General features: G+C 42.0%; 1 protein-coding gene across 6 annotated transcripts in view; it reads right to left on the minus strand.

Moving 5' to 3' along the window:
- The window catches only part of KLC1 (kinesin light chain 1), a 1,225,216-nt gene that overhangs the window by 788,837 nt on the left and 410,585 nt on the right, over positions 1-25,794 (minus strand). For all 6 annotated transcript variants that reach the window (XM_044074509.1, XM_044074508.1, XM_044074510.1 and 3 more), the window contains 2 exons: positions 13,825-13,912; positions 13,214-13,315 (listed from right to left, as the gene is read on the minus strand). In XM_044074509.1, the coding sequence (XP_043930444.1) occupies positions 13,214-13,315; positions 13,825-13,912 (190 nt within the window). The remainder of the gene's footprint in view (positions 1-13,213; positions 13,316-13,824; positions 13,913-25,794) is intronic.

The raw sequence follows: 25,794 nt of genomic DNA on the forward strand, positions 1-25,794 counted from the left end.
CTGGGTAAAATATGATAAAAGGCTCCACAGCCATGAGGGCCTGTAGCTCTGAAACTCTTCTTGCTGAAGTAATTGCTAGTAACAAGTTGAACTTTACATCCGCGGTAGCAGCTGGTTCAAATGGAGGCAGGGTGAGCTGGTTCAAATGGAGGCAGGGTGAGCTTTTCCAACACATAACTGAGGTCCCATGTAGGTAATGGTGATCTTTTAGGAGGCCTTAAATTCTTTGCTCCTGTAAGATACTGCTTTAGTAAAGGATGAGAAAAGATTGGTGGCTCTGTATTGTAATGAGCCAAAAATGGCAGAGGCATGGATTTTGATTGATGAGAAAGAAAGGCCTTTGTCAAGCATCTCAGTTAAATATTGTAATATCTGAGGAATATGCGGTTCTGCTGTATCAGTTCCTTGTGCTTGATTCCAAGCACAGAATCTCTTCCATTTGTCAGCATAAGATTTTCTAGTACTAGGCCTTCTGGCTTCCAAAATGACATCCATCACAGCTTTACTGAGAGGTGTCGTCTGTATGATTACAGGATTAGCCATGCTGCCAGGTTCAGAGTCTGTAGTTGATTGTGCAGGATCTGACTGTTTTGCTGGGACAGTAGTTGTGGTTTTTGAGGTAAGGTCCAAGCTGGGTATTGAGACACGTTCCTTAGGATTGGGTACCAGTATTGGCGGGGCCAGTCCGGGGAATTAATATCATCTTTAGCTTTCCTTGTCTGACTTTTAGGAGGACCTTGGGTAGAAGAAGCAGAGGAGGAAAGGCGTAAACTGATAGGTTTTTCCAACTGAAGGATAGGGCGTCCACTTTCCATGCTTGTCTGTGATAAGTCCTTGTGCAGAATCTTTCTAGTTGATAATTTTGAGGAGAGGCAAATAGGTCTATGTCTGGGCTCCCCCATTTCCCTGCTATCATGCTGAAGACTTGTGGATTTAGTTTCCACTAGTGAGGATCCATAAGGTTTCTGCTTAAATAGTCTGCCAGAGTGTTTTGATTTTCTGGCAGGAATTGAGCTTGAAGATTTATTTGGTAGGTCAAAGCTATGTCCCATAGTGCCATGGCTAATCTGCAAAGGGGGTATGAGTGTGTGCCCCCTTGCTTTATATACCACATGACTGTGGTGTTGTCAGTCTTTATCAGTAGTTGTCCTGGATGAAGTAAGTCGTTCAAGGCTGTTAGGGCATTTTGAACAGCTAGCATCTCATTCTGGTTGATATGTAGATGCACTGGATTGGGTGTCCATATGCCATGAATGCAGCTTCCTGCCATGTGGGCCCCCCAGGCCTAATCTGATGCGTCGGTTGTTAATGTTTGGCTGGCAGGCGGTAGAGTGAAGGGCCGTCCCATGTTTTGGTGACAGGCCTCTGCCCACCATAGAAACTCCTGTTGCAGGCAGGGGATGAGAGGAATCATCGTTTCCAGACTGTGTGAATGTTGACTCCATAAACTTTTTAGGTACAATTGAAGTTTCCTCAAATGCAGTCTTGCATATGGAATTAGTAGGATGCAGGATGCCATGAAGCCCAGAGCCTGCAGAATTTGTCTTGCAGAAGACTGTGCTTTTGTTGCCATCAGTTTGAAGTAAGTAGTCAGTTGCCTTTGTTTATCTGGTGTGAGGTAAGCCATCTGGGCAGTTGTATTCAAGCTTGCACCCAGGAATGTTATCTTTTGAGAGGGTACCAGTTGTGATTTCTTTTCGTTTATTGTGTACCCTAGGCATGTTAGAAGCCTTTTCACAAATGCCAGGTGTCGTAGAAGAGTGTCCTTGTTCTCGGCTTGAATGAGACAGTCATCCAAGTAAGGATATATTTGAATACTACTTTGTCTGCAAAATGCAATTACTGGTGCCAGGCACTTTGTAAATACTCTGGGAGCAGTAGATAAGCCAAAGGGCAGTGCAGAAAATTGGTAATGCATTAAGCCAGCCTTGAATCTGAAGTATCTTCTGCACGACTGTCTTATTGGGACATGCAGGTATGCCTCTTTTAGGTCTAAAGTCACCAGCCAAGCATTCACGCCCAGCATGGGCAGAAGCTGTTGCAAAGTGAGCATTTTGAAATTTGGAATGTCCAGGTATGTGTTCAAAATCGATAAATCCAGTATTGGCCGCCAGGCCTTGTCCTTTCTGGGTACCAAGAACAGTCTTGAGTAAAAACCCTGTCCTTTTTCCTGTTCTGGCACTGTCTGAATGGCCCCCATATCCAAGACGGACGTAACCTGTTTCTGTGCCTCTGCCCATTGGTTTTTGGGCAGATCTGGCCAACCATTTGTCATTGGCAGAGTGTGGAAATGGAATCTGTATCCCTGTGATACGCTGTTTAGTACCCACTTGTCCTGGGTTAACAACTGCCAATTTTGAGCAAAAGTGCTAATTTTCCCCCTATGGGTGCTGCCAAAAGCTAAGTGCTTGGTGTAGGCAGAGGGAAGTCATTGGGATTGCTTTCTGTAGGTTTGAGCTTTATCTCCTCCAGATTTGGAAGTGGATGTGCCCCATTGCTTTGACCTGTATGAGTCTTGAGCCTGGTACCTGGAACCCTTAGGGCATCTGAGTTTGCCCCTTTGAGCTCTGTCAAAGAGCCAATTTTTTGTAGGCCAGTGTCTACTGAATCTAGGTGGCTTCACTTGTAAGAAATCTTTAACAGTTTGCATAGACTTAGCTTTGTCTTCCATTTTCTTTAAAACCTCTTCTGCCTTAATACCAAACAGAGATTCATGCTGTAAAGGTGCATCTAGCAATTTAGCTTTAACATGATCAGGCAAATTTTGTTCTTTTAACCAGGCATGCCTCCTAATCACAGATCCAGTGATTGTGGCCCTGCATGAGGCCTCTAAAGAATCAAAACTACATTGCAAAGTATGCTTCCCAACTTGTGCAGCTGCATGCAATAATTCCTTCAATTCCTTATTTTCTGCACATTCTGAAAACATAATTTTCTGTTTCAGCAATCCCATAACATGTTGGTACTTAAGCATATGAAATTGACAGTTTAAGGCCCCGATTGCCAAGGTTGCAGATGCATAAACCTTTTTTCCCCATCTGTCCAGCGCCCTTAAATCTCTGTCGGAGGGGGTAGAGTTTTTTGCTGTTGAGGCCTTAACTCCCTTTGGACCCTGTGAGATAGTTTCAGGATCAGCAGAAGGGTTTCTAAATAAGAATTTATGAGAGTCAGGGATCCTGTAATACCGGTCAGGCTTACTGGGAGCCAGAGGTAAGGAGTCAGGGGTCAGGCTTGACTCCGAAAACACATCATCCACAATGTCTAAAACAGGGGGGATGGCTAAAGGCTTGTGCTGAAGGAGAAGGAAATCCCTGAGCCTCTTTTTTGATTCTGAGAAGTCTTGACTCTCCCAGTGAAAATGCTCCCTTAAAGTATGCAAGGTTTCTCCAAATGAATAATCCTCAGGAGGAGATGCAGATGGAATAGACTCCTCAGCATCAGAAGAATCCTCATAGGGAGGTAAAGATAATTCCTGATCAGAAGAGGAATCAGAAGAAATAGAAACCTGATCTGAAGATTCATATTCAGTGTCTTGCCTAGACCTCTTATCTGGATGGGGATGGGTACCCCTGATCAAGGTAATGAGGTCTTCAGCTATTTTGATCATCTGCTTTTTAGGTATAGAGGCCTGTACACATGGCTCAGGCATCTTTTGTAGTTTTAGAAGGTGTCTTTGCCTTTGGTTTTGCAGCTTTCGTCGGTTTGATATAAAAATGTTGAGGTCTGAATACACCCTCAGAAGCTGGTGCCTGCTCAGCGGCTCCGGACCCATCCGAAGGAGATACATCCGTCGGTCCAATGCCTTGAGTATCTTGCGGCATGCCGGACTCCACATGGGTGTCGGTAGAGGCCTGCGACTCGAAGGTAGCAGGTATCAGGGGCTGCGAAAGCGCCTCACTGAGTACCGGCGAACCGGTGACTGACTTAGGAGAAGCTTCGTCATCAAGTTTTGGATATCGGCTGCCTTTCTCTGTCCTTTTCTTTGCGTTTTGTATGTACTCCGGTAGTCTGATTGCTATCTGATGACATTTCTGGGTAGTTAAATCTGTTTCCAAAATACTTAGATGCAAAAATATACAGACGCTTAATAGTGCATTGGTTAAATCTAGCACAAAACCGACAGCCAGGCACGTTGTGATCAGGGCCTAAGCAAGGAATACAGTATAAATGGAAATCCTTATGAGGTATTTGCTTCCCACAAGTAATACAATTATTAACTTTTTCTGACATCGGTAAAAAGAAGGAAAAAAGTTTCCCCAACGGGGTACTTAGCTTTAGTGAAGACTTCGGTTCTGAAACTCAAACTCGAATATTTCAGTAGTCGGCCAACCGGCACTTGTAAAATGCTTCTGCTTTGGGCACCGCGCGGCAGGAAAGACTAAAGAAAATGGCGTTGGCTGCATATTTTATACCCCTGACGACCTGACATCATGGAAGAGAAGACAGCAACCGATGCAGGACCCACGACTTTGGAATTCAGGCTGACTGAGGGCAACCTGCCAGCAGATTACCCAAATGTAATGACTGTAACAGTGAAACACGAAGAACATCTAGTATGGGTATGTTTTTCTCCAGGAGGAATGTACAAAACAACTATGCAGATGTTCTTAGACAAGTGAAGTTTTAGAAATGCTATAAGGATTTCGGCTCTGCAAAATTTTGGTACAGTATTTGAGTACGGGAAAACTATCAAGTTGTTAGGGAAAATTAGGGCTATGCCACCACCTTTTTTATGTGCTCTGTCTGCTCTGATAATGCTGCAACCAGGGGAAGAATTTCAGTATCTTATTTCTGGTTTTAGCCAAGTCTCTTGAATATCAAGAATGTGTGGGTTAGAGTGACATGAAAGTGTCAGTTTATGGCATGTGCTCCTGATATTAAGAGTGAAAAGTTTTCGTTTTTTTGTCCGTGTAGTAAGAATGGGACCGCCTTCCCTCAGGTCAATTTATAACTGAGACCAATCACTTTATAGACAGAGCAAATCAATTAACAAAGAGATGCAAACAAAATAGGTTTTCTGTCATTTCTTGAAACTAAATACTGTACCTGGCGTACGCAGCACAGTCTACTGGTCAAGCAAAAGAAGACTGTGGCCAACTTAGTAAGGGATCCTACTTCACAGAGCAGACCTGTATTCAACTGATTAGTTAATATGCAGCACGCTTCTTCATGATAAACATGATTACATGAAACAATGACAAAAGCCTCCGTAAACTTGTAAGTGTAGGGCTTTGTGACAGAGATCCTGCGATATTGAGGTCAGATGTAGTGACCACAGGCTATGAAACAATGGCAAATCCACCATTCTTAGATTCGTACACTACTCCACATTCCAGGAGTTATATTTGAAAAGATGTGTATACTAAAACCAGGCATGGGGGAGCCTTTACTGCAGCACAGACTTGAATTTAAATATCAACCATTAAGGAGAGTATCTTCATGCAGCCCTACCATCTTCTTCCCCAAGGATAACTGCTGCACTATTAACCATAATGTGTGGGAGGAGTACTAGAGCTGGAACCATTTTTTAAAAAAGCAAAGAAAACATGCTGGAGAAAACAAATGTAACATTTACAAAGTGGGGCAGCTTAGTGAGAGAACAGCTAGGCAGAATAACAGCCATAGCAGCAGACGTTACAATGACAGCTTCCAGTTAACAGTGAATCATAAGGTGGGTTTGCCCACCTTATGACACCTTTTTTCCAGGCCAGAATTTCTTAAAGCAGTAGCTTATTCCCTTGTAAGAAACCAATGAAGATACTTAACTTTTACTTTAAATAATAAATTAATAAACACACAAAAAGCAAGCAGAAAGATTTCAGGCAGAATTACAGGCTGCTCAGTGATTTTTGTTGTTTTAGGCCAGTTTCTTAGAAGCAGGGGACTTCTTTACTAGGTACAGTCACTCAAGTCTTACTGTCAGTGGATTCCAATAGTTGAAGCCAGAGGGGACTGACTCACAAATGACATGAGAGATCTTAAGGTGACATAACTTGCAAGAAATCCAGATGGCTTCACCTTGGCTGACACCAGTTTCCAAACTGTCAGCTGGCAATCAAGAATGCTACCAACATCACACATCTGGCATGAAATCAAGATTACTGCCACTACATAATTAAAAAAAAATGGAAGAAGCAAAGCAGAAGAATCCCTCAAAGTAGCATATACTGCCATTGCTTTGGTTTTAGACTCACGGAGTTTCAACAGATTTTTACCAAGCCACAGGTGAATGGGCTCAAAATCATCCACAAAAGCAAAGCCCACTCTGCTCCCGGACAGGATACTCAGCTTGTAATACCTAGAAAAGTGTAGAAAAAATCCATGTAACTGCCTTGCAGATACAGAGATGAGATATTTCTGAAGGCTGCTGTAGCAACTATCTGCTCTTATCAAATGCACCTTGAAAAATTCTTCCATGCTGCCCATGACAGAAAATAACACTGGCAGTCAACCATCTGGCCACATTTTTCTTGGGCATTGGTCTTACCTCTTGCCTAGCATAAAGGACACAAAAAACTGCTATCTGTGCCAGAAATCTTTAATCCCAATCAATACAAGCTCTTACTTGTGTGTCCCGAAATGGTGGAAAAAAAATTGCTCCTTTGTTTTGCAAATTTTGAAAAAGAATTGGAAGGTGAATGACCTGGTTTAGTGTCATTTTCAAGACCACTGAGTAATTGGTACTAATGGCCACCAATTTTTCAAGAAAAACATGTAAAAGTGCTATCCATATCAATGCCTGCATTCTGAGATCTTTCTAGCTAAAGCAACAGCCACTAAGATCTGAGTTTGCTGGCACAGGAACTTTAGAGGGGACTAGCTCAAATCCCAGGGAAGAGGCAACAGTTTCTCTGGGGGCCTCAAATGCAGCACTCACTCCATTAAATAACACTTCCCATCTCAGTAAGGGTGCATCCATAATTATTGTGGCAGCAGATATATGCTGTACAAAGTCAGGGTCCTGTATTGAGGTTGTCTGGGTTGGACTACCACAGCAGGTGTTGCATAACTTGAAAGCATTATGGTTTGTGTTTTTGTCATAGGCAAAGGTGGAGCAAATATTGTCTTGCTACAATAAGGTTTTCCAAAGTAAGTGCAGCAATGAGACAATTATCTATGAAGGAGAAGATTCTTACTCCTAGCGAATGCATATGAGTTGTGACAGGAGCCATGCATTTGGTGAGCACCGGTGGGGTGTAGTGATGAGTCTGAATGGCAGTACCCTGAATTGATAAAGACAGACTTCCACCTGAAAGCACAGAAATCTCCTGAACAACTTTGCTATTCCAATGTACAGGCAAGCATCCTGGAAATACAAAAATAGGCAAGCATCCTGGAAATACAAAAAGAACATTCATTCTCCTGCTAACAAAAGTACGGTAGGACAGACTGCACCATAACCATGACCGACTCTTTCTTCGCTTATCTACTCAGATGGCTGAGGTCCTGAGCCTTTTTGGGTACAACGGAGAAGTGAGAATAAAATCTGGACCCTTTCTGGTCTGGTGAGACCTCTTGTATGGCTCTTTTCAACAGGAGGTTGTGTACCTCCTGATGAGCCATCCTCCTCTGATGAGACGGACAGGATGGCAGGTGACTGGGCAGTTTTAAAAATCGTGTGGAGTAGCTTCTGGATACAATTTCCCCTGATCCATTTGTCATGCTTCATGGCCACCCACTCTTTCAGATGCACAGAAAGAAACCCCCGACTGCCTCCTATATCTAAAGTAACTGCTCAGGGTTCATACTGGTGGAGCACTTGAAGGATCCAGTGAATCCCTGCTGGTGTGTAGCACCGCTGGTTCTTTGGCAGCGGTTAGAAGAGAAACCCCCTCTCTGCCATGGAGGTCCTCTGTCATACTGCCGCTTCTGCCAAGACTGCTGGGATTTTTGAAATCTGATATTTTTTGTAACTTTCTGGTTTCTTTGAAAGGACCTCTGAAGGGCTGGAAACTCAACATCAACAACTGTAAGCATCTTGCCTTCTTGCTCATAATGCAAACATTTTTCTTTAACCATTTGCTCAAACAAGGAACTTCAGTCAAAAGGAACACTGACAAAAGCCACCTTGGTGTTTCCCAAAGTCTGTTAGGTGCAGCCAGGCCAGACGGCACACTGCAGTTCCTTAGCCAGTTGCTCTAGTTACTCCATCTCCTGAAATGTATAGAAAGTATAGGACAATGAAGAAACAGAATCAATGGTTGCCACTTGCATCTCTAGTTGTGTCCTCAGATCATCAGTGGACACGTTTCAGAATATACATAGTCTTGTCAGCTAAGTCCCCATGAAACTTATCATATGCTCCCAGTGGTTAATTGTTCCATTAGAAAAGGCACTGAATGCATATACATGCTTCCCAGATTATCCATCAACTGTGATTATTTATATGGAGGATGGATAGCTTATGTATTCCCTGGGACGTCACATTAGGTGGCTGCCCACAACCACAACAGATTCAACAAGTGGACTTTTATTCTAGTGTTGACTACCCTTGGGGGTCTACAACACTGTTTTTTGTGGAACTGGCACTATTACTTTTGGTTCTCTCCATACCTTGCAGTACACCATATCAATAAATTTGTTGGAGTTTGCACTACCAAGGCCGGGGTGGGGTGGTGGGCAAGCATCTATAAGCCTATTGAGATATCACTTATTCTGGGGAGGTGGGGTTGAAGGACCATTATCCTCTCTGCCTCTATGTCCAGCAGCTCACCAAATGTGGTACCTTCAAGATGGGATTTGAGGCATGTGGTTGTTAGGTTATAGAACAGAAAAAAAAAATCAAAATCACTTCGATGGCTGTCTGAATGATGTCTCCTTCTGGTTGACGGTGGTACCATGAATAGAAGATAGTGGTGACAACTGATGCTTCACACTGACCCCATTTAAGAATGGGAAAAGGGGAATGACGACGATGATGATGGTAGTCACTTTTCAATATTACTTCCTCTGCAGCTACTTTCTGGCATAGTTTTTATTTTAAATGTAATTTATCAATCTGTGTTACCGTGACATGACATGAGCACCAGGTGTTTTTTTTTAATACAAGACAAACGTAACCACTTTGTCTTTATTTCACCAAGTATTTCTTCTGTTTGGTATGTTGTACTCTCTGCAGTAGGGCATCACTTGTTTGCTGTACTGGTGCAGCTCTTTAAGACGCCCACTGCACTTATAAACACTTAATGCCCTTGTAGGATCCTTAGTCTTCGCCATGAAGTCCTACACAGAAGTGCCCTAGAAAGGCAAAAGAGAGAAACTCTCATCACTCCCTCAACCTGGTTAGCCTTCCAACAACAGTTAGTCAAGCTCAAGTAACCAGCACCTGAGAAGACTATCAAAAAAGCCTCTAATCTCAGAAATGGGATTTACATGATGTGCAGGCTCAAGTCAGCTTTGAGTGAGACTAGATGTGTAAATCAGCCTGAACAACTATCCCTTATCAGAATATTTTGCATATGAAACTGCCAAACCATGAAAGGCACAATAATGAATAAAAGTATTACTCATCAACAACCTCCAAGAACTAGAGCAGTAGTAATACAATATAAAGTAATAGTGATGAATTTAAGGACAACTATACTTTCTTTTGCTGCAATTTTTTTACCTACATCAGAGCAGGAGGACTTCTTTTTGTGCTAATATACAAATAGTACTAACTACAGAAGCAGTCCTGTATTACCTAGCAAACTTCAGAGTGGAAATCACTAAAAGGTGGCACAATTCCTTGGCTTTACACAAAACATTCCCTGAATCATATTCCTAACTCTTTAGGCTCTTAATTAAAGACAGACTTTGGGGACAGGAAAGCATCACTTAGCTGTTGTTCAGCATTCTCAGAAAGTGAAATACTTCTCAGCCAAGAAAATGGCATATTCTTCAGCAAAGAATAGGTCTTCTAATCGCAATCAGTGTGTCTGCTCTTCTAAGTGAAGTGTCATCTGTGCCACAGGACAGCCTGCCATACCCACATTAAACTGCTCTGCATCTGGGGTCAAGAAGTCTTTGGTTGTACAGGAATGAACAAATAATGCTGCATACTAATTTTATATAGTTAAATGATCTAACAAACAGATTGTCTGCAGTGTACATCTTCTTGCCAACTCTATCAAACACCACAGATTCCCTTTCTGAAGAGAAAGATATGCTCTCCAAGTAGATTGGGTTACAGTATAGCCATACGTCCTATTTTCATTTGAATTTAAGTGTAGCTGAGGGATTATCTGCAATTCCCATACCTTCAATCTAACGCTTTCTATTAAAAGTGGTGCAGTAATTGTATGTATTTTTTTCTTTCAGCAACTGACTTAATTCCCCCTTAGCAGAAGGCTGCTCTCATTATTCTCAAATATACAATTGTGCGACTGACTAAATTTTGACTAAAGGAATAATCTAGAGGAGGAGACTTGGAAAGCTGGGAGACACTATCACACTGATATGAATTCAGTATAATAAACTGTGTAAACCTGAAATAAACAGCATTAGAAACCAATACATGTTTATCTGATTTGGCTGTCATAAAAGAAGAGAAGAGAATCTCATTTTTTTCTCTGTTCAGTGATACATTATCCACAGTCAGAAAGTTTGTGGGAGTTCTGTGTGGGTCTTCAAGGGAACAATTTTTTTTTTATGTACAGTGTCAGGCTTTGGAAAAAGTACTTTGTATTCTCCATAGAATAACATGAACAATTGCTGACAAAAATATTTCAGAACAGGATGGTCCACTGCCCTTTGTAAAACTACTTTACTAGGCTCACAATATTTAAAATGCTATAATTTTAGGCACATACGATCTGACAGACACCAATTGCAGTGCTTTTGAAGCTCCTGAGGTGATGGAACACACTATAAAAGTTGCAGACTCCAAATCTGACTTCAAACCAGTGACAAGTGGAGTACTGCAGGGTACAGTCATGGGACCTCTCCTGTTTGGTATCTACTTCTCTGAAGTACAGGCTAACACAGAAGGCCTCTGGCTAATGAAGTTCGCAGATGACTGCAAACTAGGAGCCATAATAGTGTCCCCAAATGATGTGGACATCCTACAGAAGGGCCTCACTGAGACAGATGCCTGGTGTCAGAGGCATGGCCTCAGCTCAATGCCAAAAAGCACATGGTCATCCCCTTTGGTAAAAACTCTGTACTCATGAATTACCACATAAACGGCAGTCTACTTAATGCCGAATGTGTGATAAGAGATCGTGGGACCCAGGTGGACAGTAGTCTCTCCTCTGATAATCACATCGCCACAGTAGTTAGGAAATCCTTCTATGAGGCACACCTCATCATAAAAGTGTTCTCATCCAGGAAAAAAGAGGTCATTGTTCCCCTCTACTCGGCACTCATTAGACCCATTATAGAGTACAACACCCCTTTTGGAATGTACCTCACAAGACATCTGCAGCAGCTGGAAAGGCCACAGAAGTACCTCACAAAGAGGATTACTGGCCTCAAACAGATGACCTACACTAACTCCAGCTTTACTTTGTAGCATATCGCCTACTCCGATATCATCTCTGCCTAACATATAAAGCTATGTTAAACCCAGAGCTGTTGGGCATGCTACACCTAAGAAATCCCAATCCCTCCGAGCTACACGCTCTAGGGACCTAAACCTTGTCGCCACAATAACAGGACATGCTGGTGGGATAGATTCCTGTCCCAGAGACTTCCTATACTCTGGAACAAACTACTCATCTATGTCAAGCAAAGTTCCTCATTAGCACTCAAGAAAAATATTGATGAGTGGATGAGAAATAGGAAATACTCCCCGGGGATCACTTCTGTGGCTCTGCTTGACAGGGGCACAGGAAATTAACTTAATTGGGTGGCGTAAGCCAGGGAACCTTGTTGGCTAGGCTTACTTAGGCCCTTGGGCCGATAGCCTAGTACCTACCTATGAACCTATGAAACAGTAAGCGATACAGATGTTTAGATCTTATGTAGCATGTCCAACATTAATTCCATCTCCTAAGGGGAAGGATTCATTATCTTTTGAGTTTTTTATTCATTATTTCACCATTTTAACCATTCAAAGATGATGCAGCATTGCTTGGAACTCACTTCTCCTGGCCTGGAAAAAAAAGACATATTACCAGACCTATGGGACAGACTACTTTGACAGAGTACCACTACATGAAATATACTCAGCAATCAGGATACTATGGCTGCAAATTATAAAATTGCAAGCTTAACAGGGCAAACCAAACGTTCTGCAGCCACAGTGGCATGTTTCTGTCGCACTCTCTGATGAAGGCATGTGCGACTAATGGCACTAATAGTAGTATTGAGGAAGAGGACTCTTGTTTAACCTTCTTCCTTTCCAGCTGATCAAGTCTCAAGTGCCCCCCCCCCCCCCACAACACTTGAAACTGTTTGTCTCCAAAACAGGAGGGTTTTATTAAATATAACATGTTGCTCATTTTTTTTTCAAGAACACATTAAGTTCAAAAGTAGTCAAACTTAACATAGTCGGTACTTTCTTTACGTTATCTAGTAAAGAAAATGACAAAATGGAATGGCCCACACCACATTTACTCTGAAGAAAAAGTAATAACCGCATACTTGTCCAGAGGAGAAACTGGTTAAAAGACAAACTACTCAAAAATTGTAAAGCAAACTGATGTTACTAAGTATAAACAGTGAAGATGTTGTTAGCCAGTGCTGTTTCTATGTGTGACTTGCATGGGCTATCAGGATGATTGATAGCACAAGACCTGTGGTGGCCACAGCAACAAGACAAGACTGCTTTGAGAAAACCTGCTGGGAACAAAGTCTAACAGAGGGTGAATCCAGACATCAAGATCTGCTAAACAGATAACATTCTGTGTAAAACATGAGGATCCTGTCTGGGGTGACTGTTTGCCCTGGGGCAGGAATGCTATGCATGGACCTCTGGATGAGGGGTGCATCCAAAACATGGGGACTCAAGAAGCTAGATGAAAATGCAAAGAAGGATGTACTAAATGTTCTAATTATGGCAGAGGACTTCCAACATTAAGGTCAATGTACTACCACAAGTAAAATGTATAGTGCAACAAAGTTAAATAACAAAAAATATAGCTATTCGACTAATAAGAGTTAGTGGGAAAAAAGTCAGTAGAACAAGAACTTGCAAAACGTCACACTAACATTGCATATTATCACACACATTTATTGATGCTTTTAAAATGCAGAATAAACTGATAAATGTAAAAAAAAAAGTAGTAATTACCTTTTCTCTGATCTCGAGGGCTCTTTTACACAAAGGTTCAGCTTCCTTATACTTTCCTCGTTTACCATACAGTACTGCAAGGTTATTAAGTGTGGCAGCCACCTGTAATGGTAAAAGACAGAAAGCATCAATAAACAGCACAGACAATGCACTTAGGGCAAATGCAAATTAATAAATTAATTTGAATGATCAAAGCAAATAATACAACAATTAAAAATTCAGACTTAATTTACTTACAGCACGAAGTTAAACCGCATTCAAGTCATTAAAGAATTTACAGTGAAAGGCAGACATTTTTAATTTTGCAGTGCAAGTTACATGGTAGTAAAATCAGAGGAATGACAGAACTTGAGTCATAATACAGACACCAAGTAGCTTCAAATAATCAATTAATGTCAACCACTAAAATATAATATTCTGATTCTTAGCCATTGGTAAGAGATGTTACTGAAATCTGGCCTCCCATACCTGTACAGCCTATGGCAAACAAAATGGATCCTAAGTAGTCCTGTTGGGTTTAATATAAAGATAAGTAAAAAACAAAACACCTTAAAACAGAAGCAAAACAGAAAATGCCACACAAAATTGATACTATATAAGAAAATACAAACCGCAGGATGATCTTTGCCCAATGTCTTTTCTCGGATAGCCAAGGCATCGTTGAGCAGGTTTGCAGCTTCTTTGTACTTGTTCTGGTCCCTAAAGGGAAAATTAGGGCAATTAAAATATGCTTAAAATAAAATATACACAACACACCACCTCTGATAAAAGTCCCAAATACCCAGAAATGTATTAACAAAGTGAAGGACTCTAACAAAAATGTATTACTAGGTCCATTTCGCACAGCTTCTATCTGTTATTTACTTATGTGTCCTTACTCTCTTTTTAAATGTATTTTTTTTATCAGCAACATGACTTAATGCCATTACTACTGCCAATCTGATGTAAACATTCCGAATAGTGATCCCTCTATCCTCAAATTAAAAACTCTTCCATTTCTGGTGCAAACACTCAACACTTTGTTTTTACATTTCTACTCAGTGCTTTCCACTCGTATTATTTTATTTATTTATTTTACATTTGTTGACCGGGATAGTCCAACTGGATGCATGTCCATTTTCAGCGGAGACCCGGGGAGAAACGCTCCAAGGGTAAGTAGATACAGCATTACATATTACAAACAGACTATTTACAGAGATTACATAAATAAGTTACTCCCTACAACTTACATAAAAACCCAGCATTATCTGACTTTGGACACTCTCTTGGGCCTTCCGCTGCATTTTTTCACCAACGTACTTTCAGTTTACTCTATAAAATCTGAATTAGCTATAACTGCTTTTCCACTTTTTTGCTTCAAAAAGATTTCAATATTCTGCAGTCAGTAAGTTTATTTATTGACACTTGATTACCAGGGAAAGTCAGACTGAGTAGAAGCCCATTTTCAGTGGAGGCTTGGGAAGACTAGCTCCAAATTATTACAAAACATTTTTAAGAACAATAATTTTACATCTTCAAAAATAAACATTTGCATTTAAAATACTTACAACAAATTAGACAATATAAAAATATTGGTTATGAATCAACACAGGTTGATAGCAATCTGAACTTTGACCACCAAGTTTCCATAGTGACAAACATTTAATAACTGGAAAAATTTTAGACAGTTTGCACAGAAATTAAAGGTAAGTTATACTAATAAACAGGAAACTGCAATATGAAGTGAGGGTAAAACAGGCTTATGGTACATTTAGAGAGAAAGTCAGGGCAGAGTATTTGTAGTACAGAAGAAAGTAAAAAAAGGAGAATAAGGAGATATAAGGAATGAAAAGGTACTTAGGTTCATAGGAAATTACTAGGCTAGCAGCCCTAGAGCCTTTACAAGCCTATCCATGTTAATCCCAAGTACTCCATTTGTTCTTTTGAGCAGTACGGAGGAAGAATTCAGGAACAGAGTTGTCTGTGATCAACACCAGCTACTCCTATCCATGAGAAACATGGGTGCCACTCCAGGGGTGAATCTGTTGTCTCCCATCCAATAGTCTAGGATGTGTCTGAATAAGGTCAGTGAGGAGCTCTGTTTTATGTGAGTAGGAGCCGTCTCTCTAGCATGTTCTATTAATGTCACAAGCTAGGTTGAGATCCCTAGGGCAAGTGACTCTTGTGCCATTTGACTTGCGGATTTGCAACATTTCTATTAGGGCAGAGTTAACAGATTACCTACAGGCAAAGAACAAGCCACCTCTCAGCAGCCTATATGATACAAAAGAAAGTACCAAGACAGCCTGTCCACATAGGTCATGGTTTGGAGTCCCTATATTTTCTTAGTGAGAAACCTCGGAGGTCTCTTAAGCTGCTGCTGTAGGTGTCAGGTAAGATGCATGCAAAAGGGTGGATTATACTCTACTAGTGGTCTGATGAGGGTCAAGTACAGTGGAGTTATAACATCCCTTGACCTGGATGCTACGCCCTTGGTTATGAGGTACACTAAAAAGGCTTTCGTTACTACTGTGGAAACTTAGTGATCAAAGTTCAAATTGACATCAACCTGTGTTCCCAAGTCTCACACTGCTGGGTTGGAACTCGGGGGGGGGGGGGGGCTATCAATATTGTAATTTGTACAGAATTCCATTTTTCCAAAGGGAATATTAATGCTTTTTTTTTTTTTTTTTTGCATCGAGATTTAGACCATGGCTTTGGCACCAGTCATTTGCTTGTGTTACCTCTTCTTGTAATATGTTGACTTCGTTGGGGGACTCAATGATTGTTCCCAGTCTCCAATCATCAGTGAACTTAGTGAGCCAAAGGCTGCCTACTTTGGCTTTATTTCTCAGTAGTCCAGGCCAAACAGTTAGGAGCCCAGCACAAACCAGTTTATCCGAGTTTTGAGCAAGCACAGAACTAGATTTTAGCTAGGAGTCTTTCAGAGTGGTTCTGAAAGACGGGGGGGGGGGGGTACTGACCTGATGGTTACAGGTAAGGAGTTCTAGGGCCTTAGCAACTTCATAGGAGTACAGACAATGCCCTGCAGATCTGATAGGTTTGTAGACAGAGTTTTTGGCCACTAGATTGCAATGACTGACTGGGAACATGGTTGTGATTTTTAGTGCTGGACAGGCAGATGGACACTGGATAATTTTATAGCTAGTAAGAAGCTGTGTACCTGTTAGTTGATGAGGCAGTTCTAACCAATTTAGGCTTTTCAGTGGTATACAGTGTTGGGTTCTGAAAGGGATATTTGCTGCAAATTTAGCAACTTTGTCATAGCATTGTTCAAGTTTTAATTTTTATGAAGCCTGGAGGTTAGTGAGCATGGAAGCACCATAAAAAAGTGTAGTGAGGAGATAAGTAGTGCCAAGTGTAGTTTCAATTGAGTCAATGAGGACATTTTTGGCTCTGTAAAGTATCCCGAGTTTTTCATGAGTTTTTCTTATGCAATTTTATACATGCAGGTAGAATGCAAAATTATCATCCACTATCACACCTAATAATCAGCTGCCTGCTGTACCTATCATGAAAGTATTACATGAGTAAGTGATTTAATATTCTCTTTGCTGTGGAAGCAATGCTGCAGTGCAATGCTGAAATAAGAAGGAAGTTTGCAACTGATGGGAATTATCAAAGATTTCTTTGCAGAGACAAGAGTGTAGTTGGGTTCCTGACTTTGGGCCAAGGGCAGGAAAAAAGATGGCATTAAAAGTGGAGGAGAGTTGACAAAAAAAATATATGTGTGCTGCAACATATATCAGCTGATCTTCAAAAGTAACCTCTGAGGTGGTAAATTTCTGGGTTCTTCTCTAATTTTTTAACTATACTTTTTCATCATGCATCATGTTCAGATGCTTTCCCTTGACCACAGTCAAGTGCATCAAACTCCAATTCCTGTGTACCTCCTTGGCTACTCCTTTACTTGAGTCACACAGTAGTGGTTGTACTGCATAAGCCACACTTGTGCCGGGGAATCGAACCTCTGCTTTACAGAATGGTAGGTGCCCATTTGCTAGCTTATCTAGTTACAGCATTGTGGGTCTGGGGGGGGCACGAATGGTATAGCATGTTGTACGTGAGATGGGCAAGCTTTCTTAATTTTATTTTCTTCCTTAGCTAGACAGAGTATGACTGCAAGGTCACCCCCATTCCCCACAGTACTTTCTCTGCCTAGCTATCTTAGGACCCTCCTACTACCCTGCTTTTGCCAGAAGCTTCTACCAAAGTAACTGAATCCTCATCACCCTTTTCATGCTAGAAATGTAATTTCACAACTCACAGTAATCTAAACTGACCCCAGCATGCTACCAAATCTAGGACTTCTAGTGTTGCAGTTAAGGCAAAAATTTGTGCCAGAAGTGAACTTCAAGATTCACTTCAAGGTAGCAGCTCTGTAGACCTCTTGTAAAGAGACAGATGTAGATGTGTGATACAGCAGAAGCAGCAGCACTCTTGCAGTCCCCTGTTTAACCTTGGGCTTTGACCACCTTTGACTTTACAGTGGCCCATTTCTTCACTTCTTACCAATGCCCCTGTGTAATACAGTGAGGAGGGTCTTCCAAATGAGAGAGAGTCATCCCTCAATATTAGGCAAGGATGTGCATAACCTGAAAGTTGGGGTGGATAAACAGATTTCCTTTATATCTGAAACAGAAGCCTTAATATTTCCAATTATTTCAAACTAGAATGTGCAAAGATATGAAAGGAGTCAAGAGGTAAAAATGCTGCATATATATAGCAGCAAGTGTGTGCACACCCAAAGGATGCCTCTGTCACATGTCTTTTCTGAATGCATCATTAAGGACCTTAATGATGCATTCAGAAAAGACATGTGACAGAGGCATCATTAAGGACCTTAATGATGCCTCTGTCACATGTCTTTTCTGAATGTATCATTAAGGTCCTTTCTAATGGACGAAAGCTAACCCTCAGGTCTCCACCAGAAGATAGGCAAAAGAACCCCCCCCAAGGAAATGAAGCTGACCTCTGACAGCTCAATCATTCTTTCCCCAGCACCTATTTGATACATGCGGTTGTTGCTTGAACTGGAGTTACCAGCTGTGAGATTCCTGCAACAATAACTTGGCAAGTGGAAGTAGTATGTATGGTGACGAGATCTGAGCCATACAAGAAGCTCATTATCACCCAGCATGTAGTAGAGTTCATTGCAGAAGATAATCCACATGCCAATCATCCACTCTGCCTGTGGTCTGCTAGGTTGAGGTTCAGTGTAAATGACAGGAAGAGGGCAAGCTCTACGTAACTCAAGAACCAGAATAAGGAAATGGTTTTCATCTAATAAATATACTGAAAACTGGTCACTTACTTCTGATGAGTGTACTTTTTAATATCCGACATAAAAATCTACATAAACTATCTGCATATGACTCCCATAAGTCACTGTTTTCAGTGACTCTGTGCTGCTACTGGAATACTGGATGCACTCTCCAAGTGACAACAGTTTACCAGGTTTACACCATCCAAAGCAAGGTAGAAGATGTGGATAGGAGAAATGTGATCCAGCTTTACCAAGGGCAGGACAACTGGTAAATAGCAAAGGCAGCAGCTGTCCAATTCTCACTGAAGACAGGCACTTGTGTCTAGGGGACTTACTAAATTAATACATTTAAAACAATAAAAATAAAATCAAACATAGAGCATCAGAAAGCTATATTCCAAAGTCAAGAAAGTGACTGTTCCCCTCAAGCACAATGTGCAAGGACTAATTTGCCAGATGTACATGGTCACACAAAAGCAATATATTATGGTTATCAAAGCTTTCCGGATTACAAAAGATACTATTTCACACAATCATAGAAAAGTACAAGGCAACTGGGCGATGAGGTCTTTTACACCTTGCCAGTACCCACCCTTGGACTTTACCTCCTTTTTCAAGAAGTGATAGGCCAGTTATAGCTAGGGTGAATTTAAGAATACCCATCCAATTGCTTTATTTCTTATTAATGGAAGAGAGCATGTCACACTGCTTGATCTGGAGAGGAAGTTTGCTCCAGAAAGGGGGTAGTCTTTTCGTGACAAATCTCTCTCTCCAACATGATTTCTATTTGCTGAAACAGGTTCAGATCTCTAGTTCTAGTGCTCACAGGACTGTTTAACTTTTGGAGAAATAACAGGTGTTGGACTGTTGGGTCCCTTATAGGTTCATAGGTAGGTACTAGGCTATCGGCCCTAGGGCCCATACAAGCCTAGCCAAAAAATGTACCCTGGCTTTCACCACCCAAGAAAATTATTTTCCTGTGCCCCTGTCGAGCAGAACCACAGAAGTGATCCCCGGGGTGAATTTCCCATTTTCCATCCAATCATCAAGATTTTTCTTGAAGAGAGCTAACGAGGAGCTTTGTTTGACATAGCTAGGTAGTCTGTTCCAGGGTATGGGAAGTCTCTGGGACAGGAATCTATCCCTCCAGCATGTTCGGTTTATTGTGGTGACAAGGTTTAGGTCCCTAGAGCGTGTAGCTCGGAGGGATTGGGATTTCTTTAAGTGGAGCATGTCCAACAGCTCTGGGTTTGACATAGCTTTGTATGTTAGGCAGAAATCGCCCCCAAATAGGCGATATGCGATGGAGTAAAGCTGTCGTTTTTTTTGAGACGGTCTGCATAGGGCATCTGTTTGAGGCCAGTAATCCTCTGTGAGGTATTTCTGTGGTCTTTCCAGTTGTTGTAGATGTCTTGTGAGGTACATACCAAAAGGGATGTTGTACTCTATAATGGGTCTAATGAGTGATGAGTAGAGGGGAACAATGACCTCTTTTTTTCTGGATGAGAATCCTTTTGTGATGAGATGAGCCACGTAGAAGGATTTCCTGACCACTGTGGCGATGTGATTATCAAAGGAGAGACTACTGTCCACCTGTGCCCCATGGTCTCATCACATTTTCGGCATTAAGTAGACTACCAGCTATGTGGTAGTTCCTGGGTACAGAGTTTTTACCAAAGGGGATGACAATACACTTTTTGGCATTGAGCTTCAGGCCATGGCTTTGACACCAGGTATCTGTCTCAGTGAGGCCCTTTTGTAGTTTGTCCACATTGTTAAGAGTTTCGATTATGGCTTCTAGTTTGCAGTCATCTGCAAACTTTGTTAGCCAAAGACCTTCTGTGTTGGCCTTGGCCCATAAAGCAATGCACAAGACACTGAATACAGGGACAAGTCCTCCAGTATATCTTGATAACTCAGGTCCTTTAGTCCCTTGATCTTTTTTGACACAAATCTTTGGGATCTCTCTCTAAATGTTTGCTATGTTTAGTAATATATATCTCACAGGGGTCATTAAATCTTTTGTTGGGCTAGATTAGTGCAGAATATAGAGGATTCAGGACTTCTATGGACCTAGAAGAAAGTACAGTATTCTAAGCAATTTATCAAAGAGCAAAGTTGTGCAAGAAAAAAATAGTTGTGTAAAATCTTACTATATTGACAGATGTCCTTCTCTTCTCCGTTGCAGTACTCATAACATGAGGGAGTTCCCTGCCACAGGCAATCAGACTTCGGCAGTATACAAAAGACTATTACTGTAGGGTGTGTGGTACATCACACGTAGGCTGTGATTGGACATGCACCATCCTCAAAACTGACTCCCCCAGGAGGAATACCAGCCTAAGAAAGTACTGTAAGAATCATCCAATAAGCATGGCTGGGGGGAGGAGGGAGGGATAGGAATACTGGGGGAGAGGAGAGGAGAGAAGAGGACATCTATAATTATGGTAAGATTTTACAAAACTATGTCCTTCCGTTCATCTGGTGCAGTATTCATAACATGAGAGAGAATACCAAAGCTCATGAAGTAGCGAAGGAGGGAGTAGCTGAACAGCCTTCCAGGAAGCCCTGCAATATGGCTCTGGAAAATCCTGCTCCAGATTTAGAAACTGCATCTAATTTATAGTGTCTGGTGAAGGTAGGGACTAAGGTCCATGCAGCTGCTTCAAGAATTGAATTAGTGTCCAATCCCGTGAAAAAGGCCCCAGATGAGGAAACAGCCCTGGTGGAATGAGCCCTAAGAGGGGAATAGAGAGTCTCACCACGTTGAATGCAGCAGAAAGAAATAGTCTTGGAAATCCATGAGGAAATAGTCTGCTTGGACACAGCCTGCCCCAGAGCCCTGGAGTGATAAGCAAAAAGCTGATCTGACTTTATAACAGCTTTGGTCTTATCCAAATAAAATCAAAGTTGCCTGTGGACATCGAAAGTATGGAGGACCCTTCTCCCTAGGGTTCTGGTGGGAGGGGAAAAAGGCAGTTAATTGTATGGACTGATTTAGAGATTGGTCATTGACCACCTTAGTCATAAATCAGGGGTATCTGCATAGGGAGACCCTGTCTTTGTAGAAGACCAGAAAGGGTGGAAATACCATATGGGCCTGTAGCTCAGACACTCGTCTGGCTGAAGTTAAGGCTAGGAGTAACACAGTTTTCCAGGAACAGTACCGAAGAGAAGCTGAGGAAGCTGGCTCAAAGGGTGGGAGAGTCAGCTTTTCAAAAACAAAGTTAAGGTCCCTGGGAGGTGGAACAGGTTCCCAGGGAGGTCTAATGTGTAGGATGCCTTTAAGAAATTGCTTTGCCTCAAATCTTCTAGTTAAGGGGGAAAACAAAGGCAGACAGGCAGATACGGCTGACATACGAGCTTTTACTGAAGAGCAAGTCAAATCAGCACTGAGCAATTCACACAAATAAATTAAACCAGGTGAATTTCCACTGTTAATGGGCCCTGACTGTTTCAAACACCAGATTGAAAATCTCTTCCATTTTGCTAAATAAGATTTTCTGGTATTTGGTTTTCTTGCCTCCTGCAAGACTGTAAGCACATTCTCAGAGAATAGGTGTCTGAAAGGGATTAGCAACCTATCACCCTCAAGGTCAACTGAAGAGTCACCAAGTGGAGATGAATGAAGGCCCCTTTGTCTTGTGTGAGGAGGTCTATTCTGTGAGATAACTTGTGGTGACTGCTCTTGGTTAAATGTAGGAGGAGAGGGAACCACTGCTGTCTTTTCCAGAAGGAAGTCACCAGCAAGATTTTTGGTTTGTCCTGCTGAACTTTGGACAGGACTTTTGGGATAAGGGGAAGGGGAGGGAATGCATAAAGAAACATTCCCTTCCAAGAGAAAGAAAAGGCATCCAATTTCTATTTGAGGAATACCCCACTGGTGGACAATGTCTTAACACATCCCTCTGAAGCATCCATTCATGAGATGGTGTTTGGGACTTACTCAGGTAATCTGCCATACCATCTTGTGAGGATAGGATATACACTACCTGAAGAGTTACCTGGAATTTTACTGCAGCTCCCAAACCTGAAGAGCCAGCCTGCATAATAAATAGGATTTGGTCCCCCCCATCTGTAAACATACCAGAGGACTGTCATATTGTCTGTGAACAGCTTTAGAGATCCTAGTTGGAATAAGGGGTGGGAAAGTTTGCTTGGCCAATAGCAGCACCCTTATTTCCCTTACACTGATGTATTCCTTCAGTTGAGAAGGAGACCAGATCCCTTGTACTTTCAGGTGGTCGAAGCTTGCTCCCCAACCTATGTCTGAGGCATCTGTACAGATCTCTTGATAAGGAGCAGGAGGGTGTAAGAGCAGTCCTGGATTAAGTGACACGATGTATCCACCAGTGAAGTTCCCTCTTCAGACAGGGGAATGGAGAATTCTAAGGGGTGCTGGTGTTGCATCCAAACTGATTTTAGACACCATTGCCATTTCCTCATGTGGAGTTTTGCTACGGCAAGTATGGGAATGGTGGATACCATGAGGTCCAAGACCATGAGGAACTCACTGGCTGTAATGTGGTAAACCAGTAAAATGTTTTGGAAGTAAGAGATGAGGTCCTGTACCGTTTGTGGGGGGAAGAGAGACCTTCCTAAGATCCGTTTGTATCCTGCACACCAATAAAATTTGATCCTGTGAAGGGGCGAGAACTGATTTGTTTAAGTTTATGGTGAATTCTAAGTTTGGCAGAAGACTGATGGTAAAGGGAATATTTCGTTCCAACTCCTTTGTGGAGGTAGCTAGAAGGAGAAGGTCATCCAGACATGGAAAGATGTGTATTCTCTGGAGTCTGCAGTGGGGAATCATGGGAGCAAGGCATTTGGTGAAGACCCTAGGTGTAGTATAAAGCCCAAAGGGCAAGGCACAAAATTGAAATAATCATAATGATACAGAGAAGCGTAAAAACTTCCTGTAGTTGGGATGGCTAGGAATGTGCAGATATGCACCTTTGATATCCAGAATAATCATGAAGACTTGAAGCAGAATGAGTGGGAACAGAGTGTAGAGGTTCAGAGTGAGGAAAATGGGTACTCTTGGAAAGGTATTGAGATGGACAGGTCGAAGATGGTTCTCCAGGGACCCTCCTTTCTGGGCACCAGGAACACTCTGGAATAAAATCATTTGCCTATTTGTCCTTTAGGGACACTCTGGAAGGTCCTTTGATTCAATAATTCTAACAGAACCTCTTGGAAAAAGGGAAGTTGTTCCCTGGGAGATTGAGAGATGCCCCAGAAGGAGGGCACTTCATCCTACACAACAAAGTACCCTTTTTGAACAACTGAGATGACCAAGGCATATTGGGTTATGCTTTCCCAGGCTGGTTGGGATAGTGGAAGGTGCTGGAAAAGTGGGATGTGGGTGAAAGGGGGAAGCAGTCAAAGAGAGGATGGCTTGCCTGGAAAGGGCAGCTTAAGTGGCAATGTTGTCATTGAGCTATAGGCTGTTGTGGTCTCCTGTCATTCTTTTGTTTTGAGTTGTGTGTGATGTGAATTTCTATGCACAAATACAAGCTTTGTAGGGAAACTTTGCTGGAACTTGGGTACTGGGGAAACAAAAATATGATTCAATTCCTGCAGTTCCTTACCCTTTTCCTGCAATGATTTGAACAGGTTAGCAGATGCAGGTCCAAAAAGGCAGAATTGTCCAGAGGAGCATCCATAAGTTTGGCTTTTATGTCCTCAGGTAAAGGCTGAAGTCTTAACCAAGAAAACCTTCTTAATACTGATCAAGAGGTAGATGGAGGATGCCTTTGCAACACAATGGCTTCATTTTATGGAGTGATGTGCTATTTGAGAAGTACCAAACAAAGTTGTAGCCAAGGTTTTATTTTCTGAGTCAGGTAAGCCTGCAATTGCCTGTGGATGTTGGGATACAAGTTCTAAAGTGAATTTGGTCATATGTGTTTCATAATTTATGGCCTTGAATGCTAGAGTGGCAGAAGTGTATACTTTTGTTGTCTAGTCTATCCAGGATCCTGCCATCTTTATCAGGTTGTAAGAGGGTAGTGGAGGGCAGCAATTTTGATGGCTTGTCAGAACCCACAGAAATTACAGAGGAGTCTTCAGAAGAACATCTGAAGAGAAACTTGCAGTCCTCTAGGACCTTGTAGTAGTGGTCTGGCTTTTTGGGAGCAGGTGGCTGGGAATCTAGTGCCTGATAAGCTGATGCAAAAGCATTGAGAAAGGCGGGCAAGAGAGGAGGGACAGCTGATGGGCTAGGTGATTCCACCTGTAATAGCTCATAGCATCTTTTTTGGACTTCAGAAACTTGGGTGCTATCCCATTTAAAACGGTCCTCGTCTTAGCTAAGGTCTCTTCAAAGGAAAAAAGTCTTCCATAGGTGAGTCTGTACCATTTGCTTCCTCTTCTGGGGAGACATAACCCAGGGGCGGAACGGATCTGAGAGGAGTAAGCTAGTGATTCATCCCCTGAAGATGCCTCTTCCTCAGATGTATCCTCTTCCCTATTTCTTTAAAGTGGAGAGACAGTAAATGCGTGGGGGGCTGTAAAAGATGGAGGAGGCCTAAGTGATATAAAGGCATTGAAAAGATGCTAAGTGAATTGCTACTAATCACTAGATGATTCATTTGGTGGAGACAAATGCTTGCTTTTTGTTTCTTTTTCCCATGCAGGTCTGCTTTATGTAAGGTAGTATAGTGCAATGTAGGCCTACATTCATTCAGGTCAGAATCTACCTCTTCCGAAACAAGGATCTGTGGAATACCATTACAGCCTTCCATAATCATGAGCCATGGTTCCCTCTCATACATTCGAAATGGATACCCACTCGGCCTCTGTAGACATGCTTCGGATCCAAGGTGGCCCGGATGTCATGCTCGGCCTGCAGATCAGAGCAGAGAACCAGGTATCTCTCCCGTGCTGTCCTCTGCCTCAAGAGAGGCGTTGGTATCCAGAAGTGCAGCAGAAGGTTCAGGCCTTTGCATTTTAGCTTTCTGCTTTAAAATCTACTCAGCTTTGGGCCTCCGAGGATCCCTCCATAACCATTTTTGCTAGCAGCTTTAATCGCTGATTCTCAAGGTTGACAGCTAAAGAGGATAATCTACTCAAGTCTTTGGAACAAATGCCTGACAAATAGAGCAGAACAAGCACTGAAGGTGGCTATCCTTTTGTGGAATTTCTCATTAACATTGGCACTTGCCCCTCTTGGATGAGATAAAAAACACAAACCAAAGACAGCAGCTAAAGTCAAAAAAATCCCCAACGGGGCACTTATCTGAAATTTGAAGAACTGCAAATGACTCTGATTCAGACTGTATGTTGGAATCTGACATTCGGATATGGCAGCAGT

Source organism: Protopterus annectens, chromosome 6.part0 (genome assembly GCF_019279795.1).
Source record: "Protopterus annectens isolate FY-2018-M chromosome 6.part0, PAN1.0, whole genome shotgun sequence".
NCBI classification, from domain to species: Eukaryota; Metazoa; Chordata; order Ceratodontiformes; family Protopteridae; genus Protopterus; species Protopterus annectens.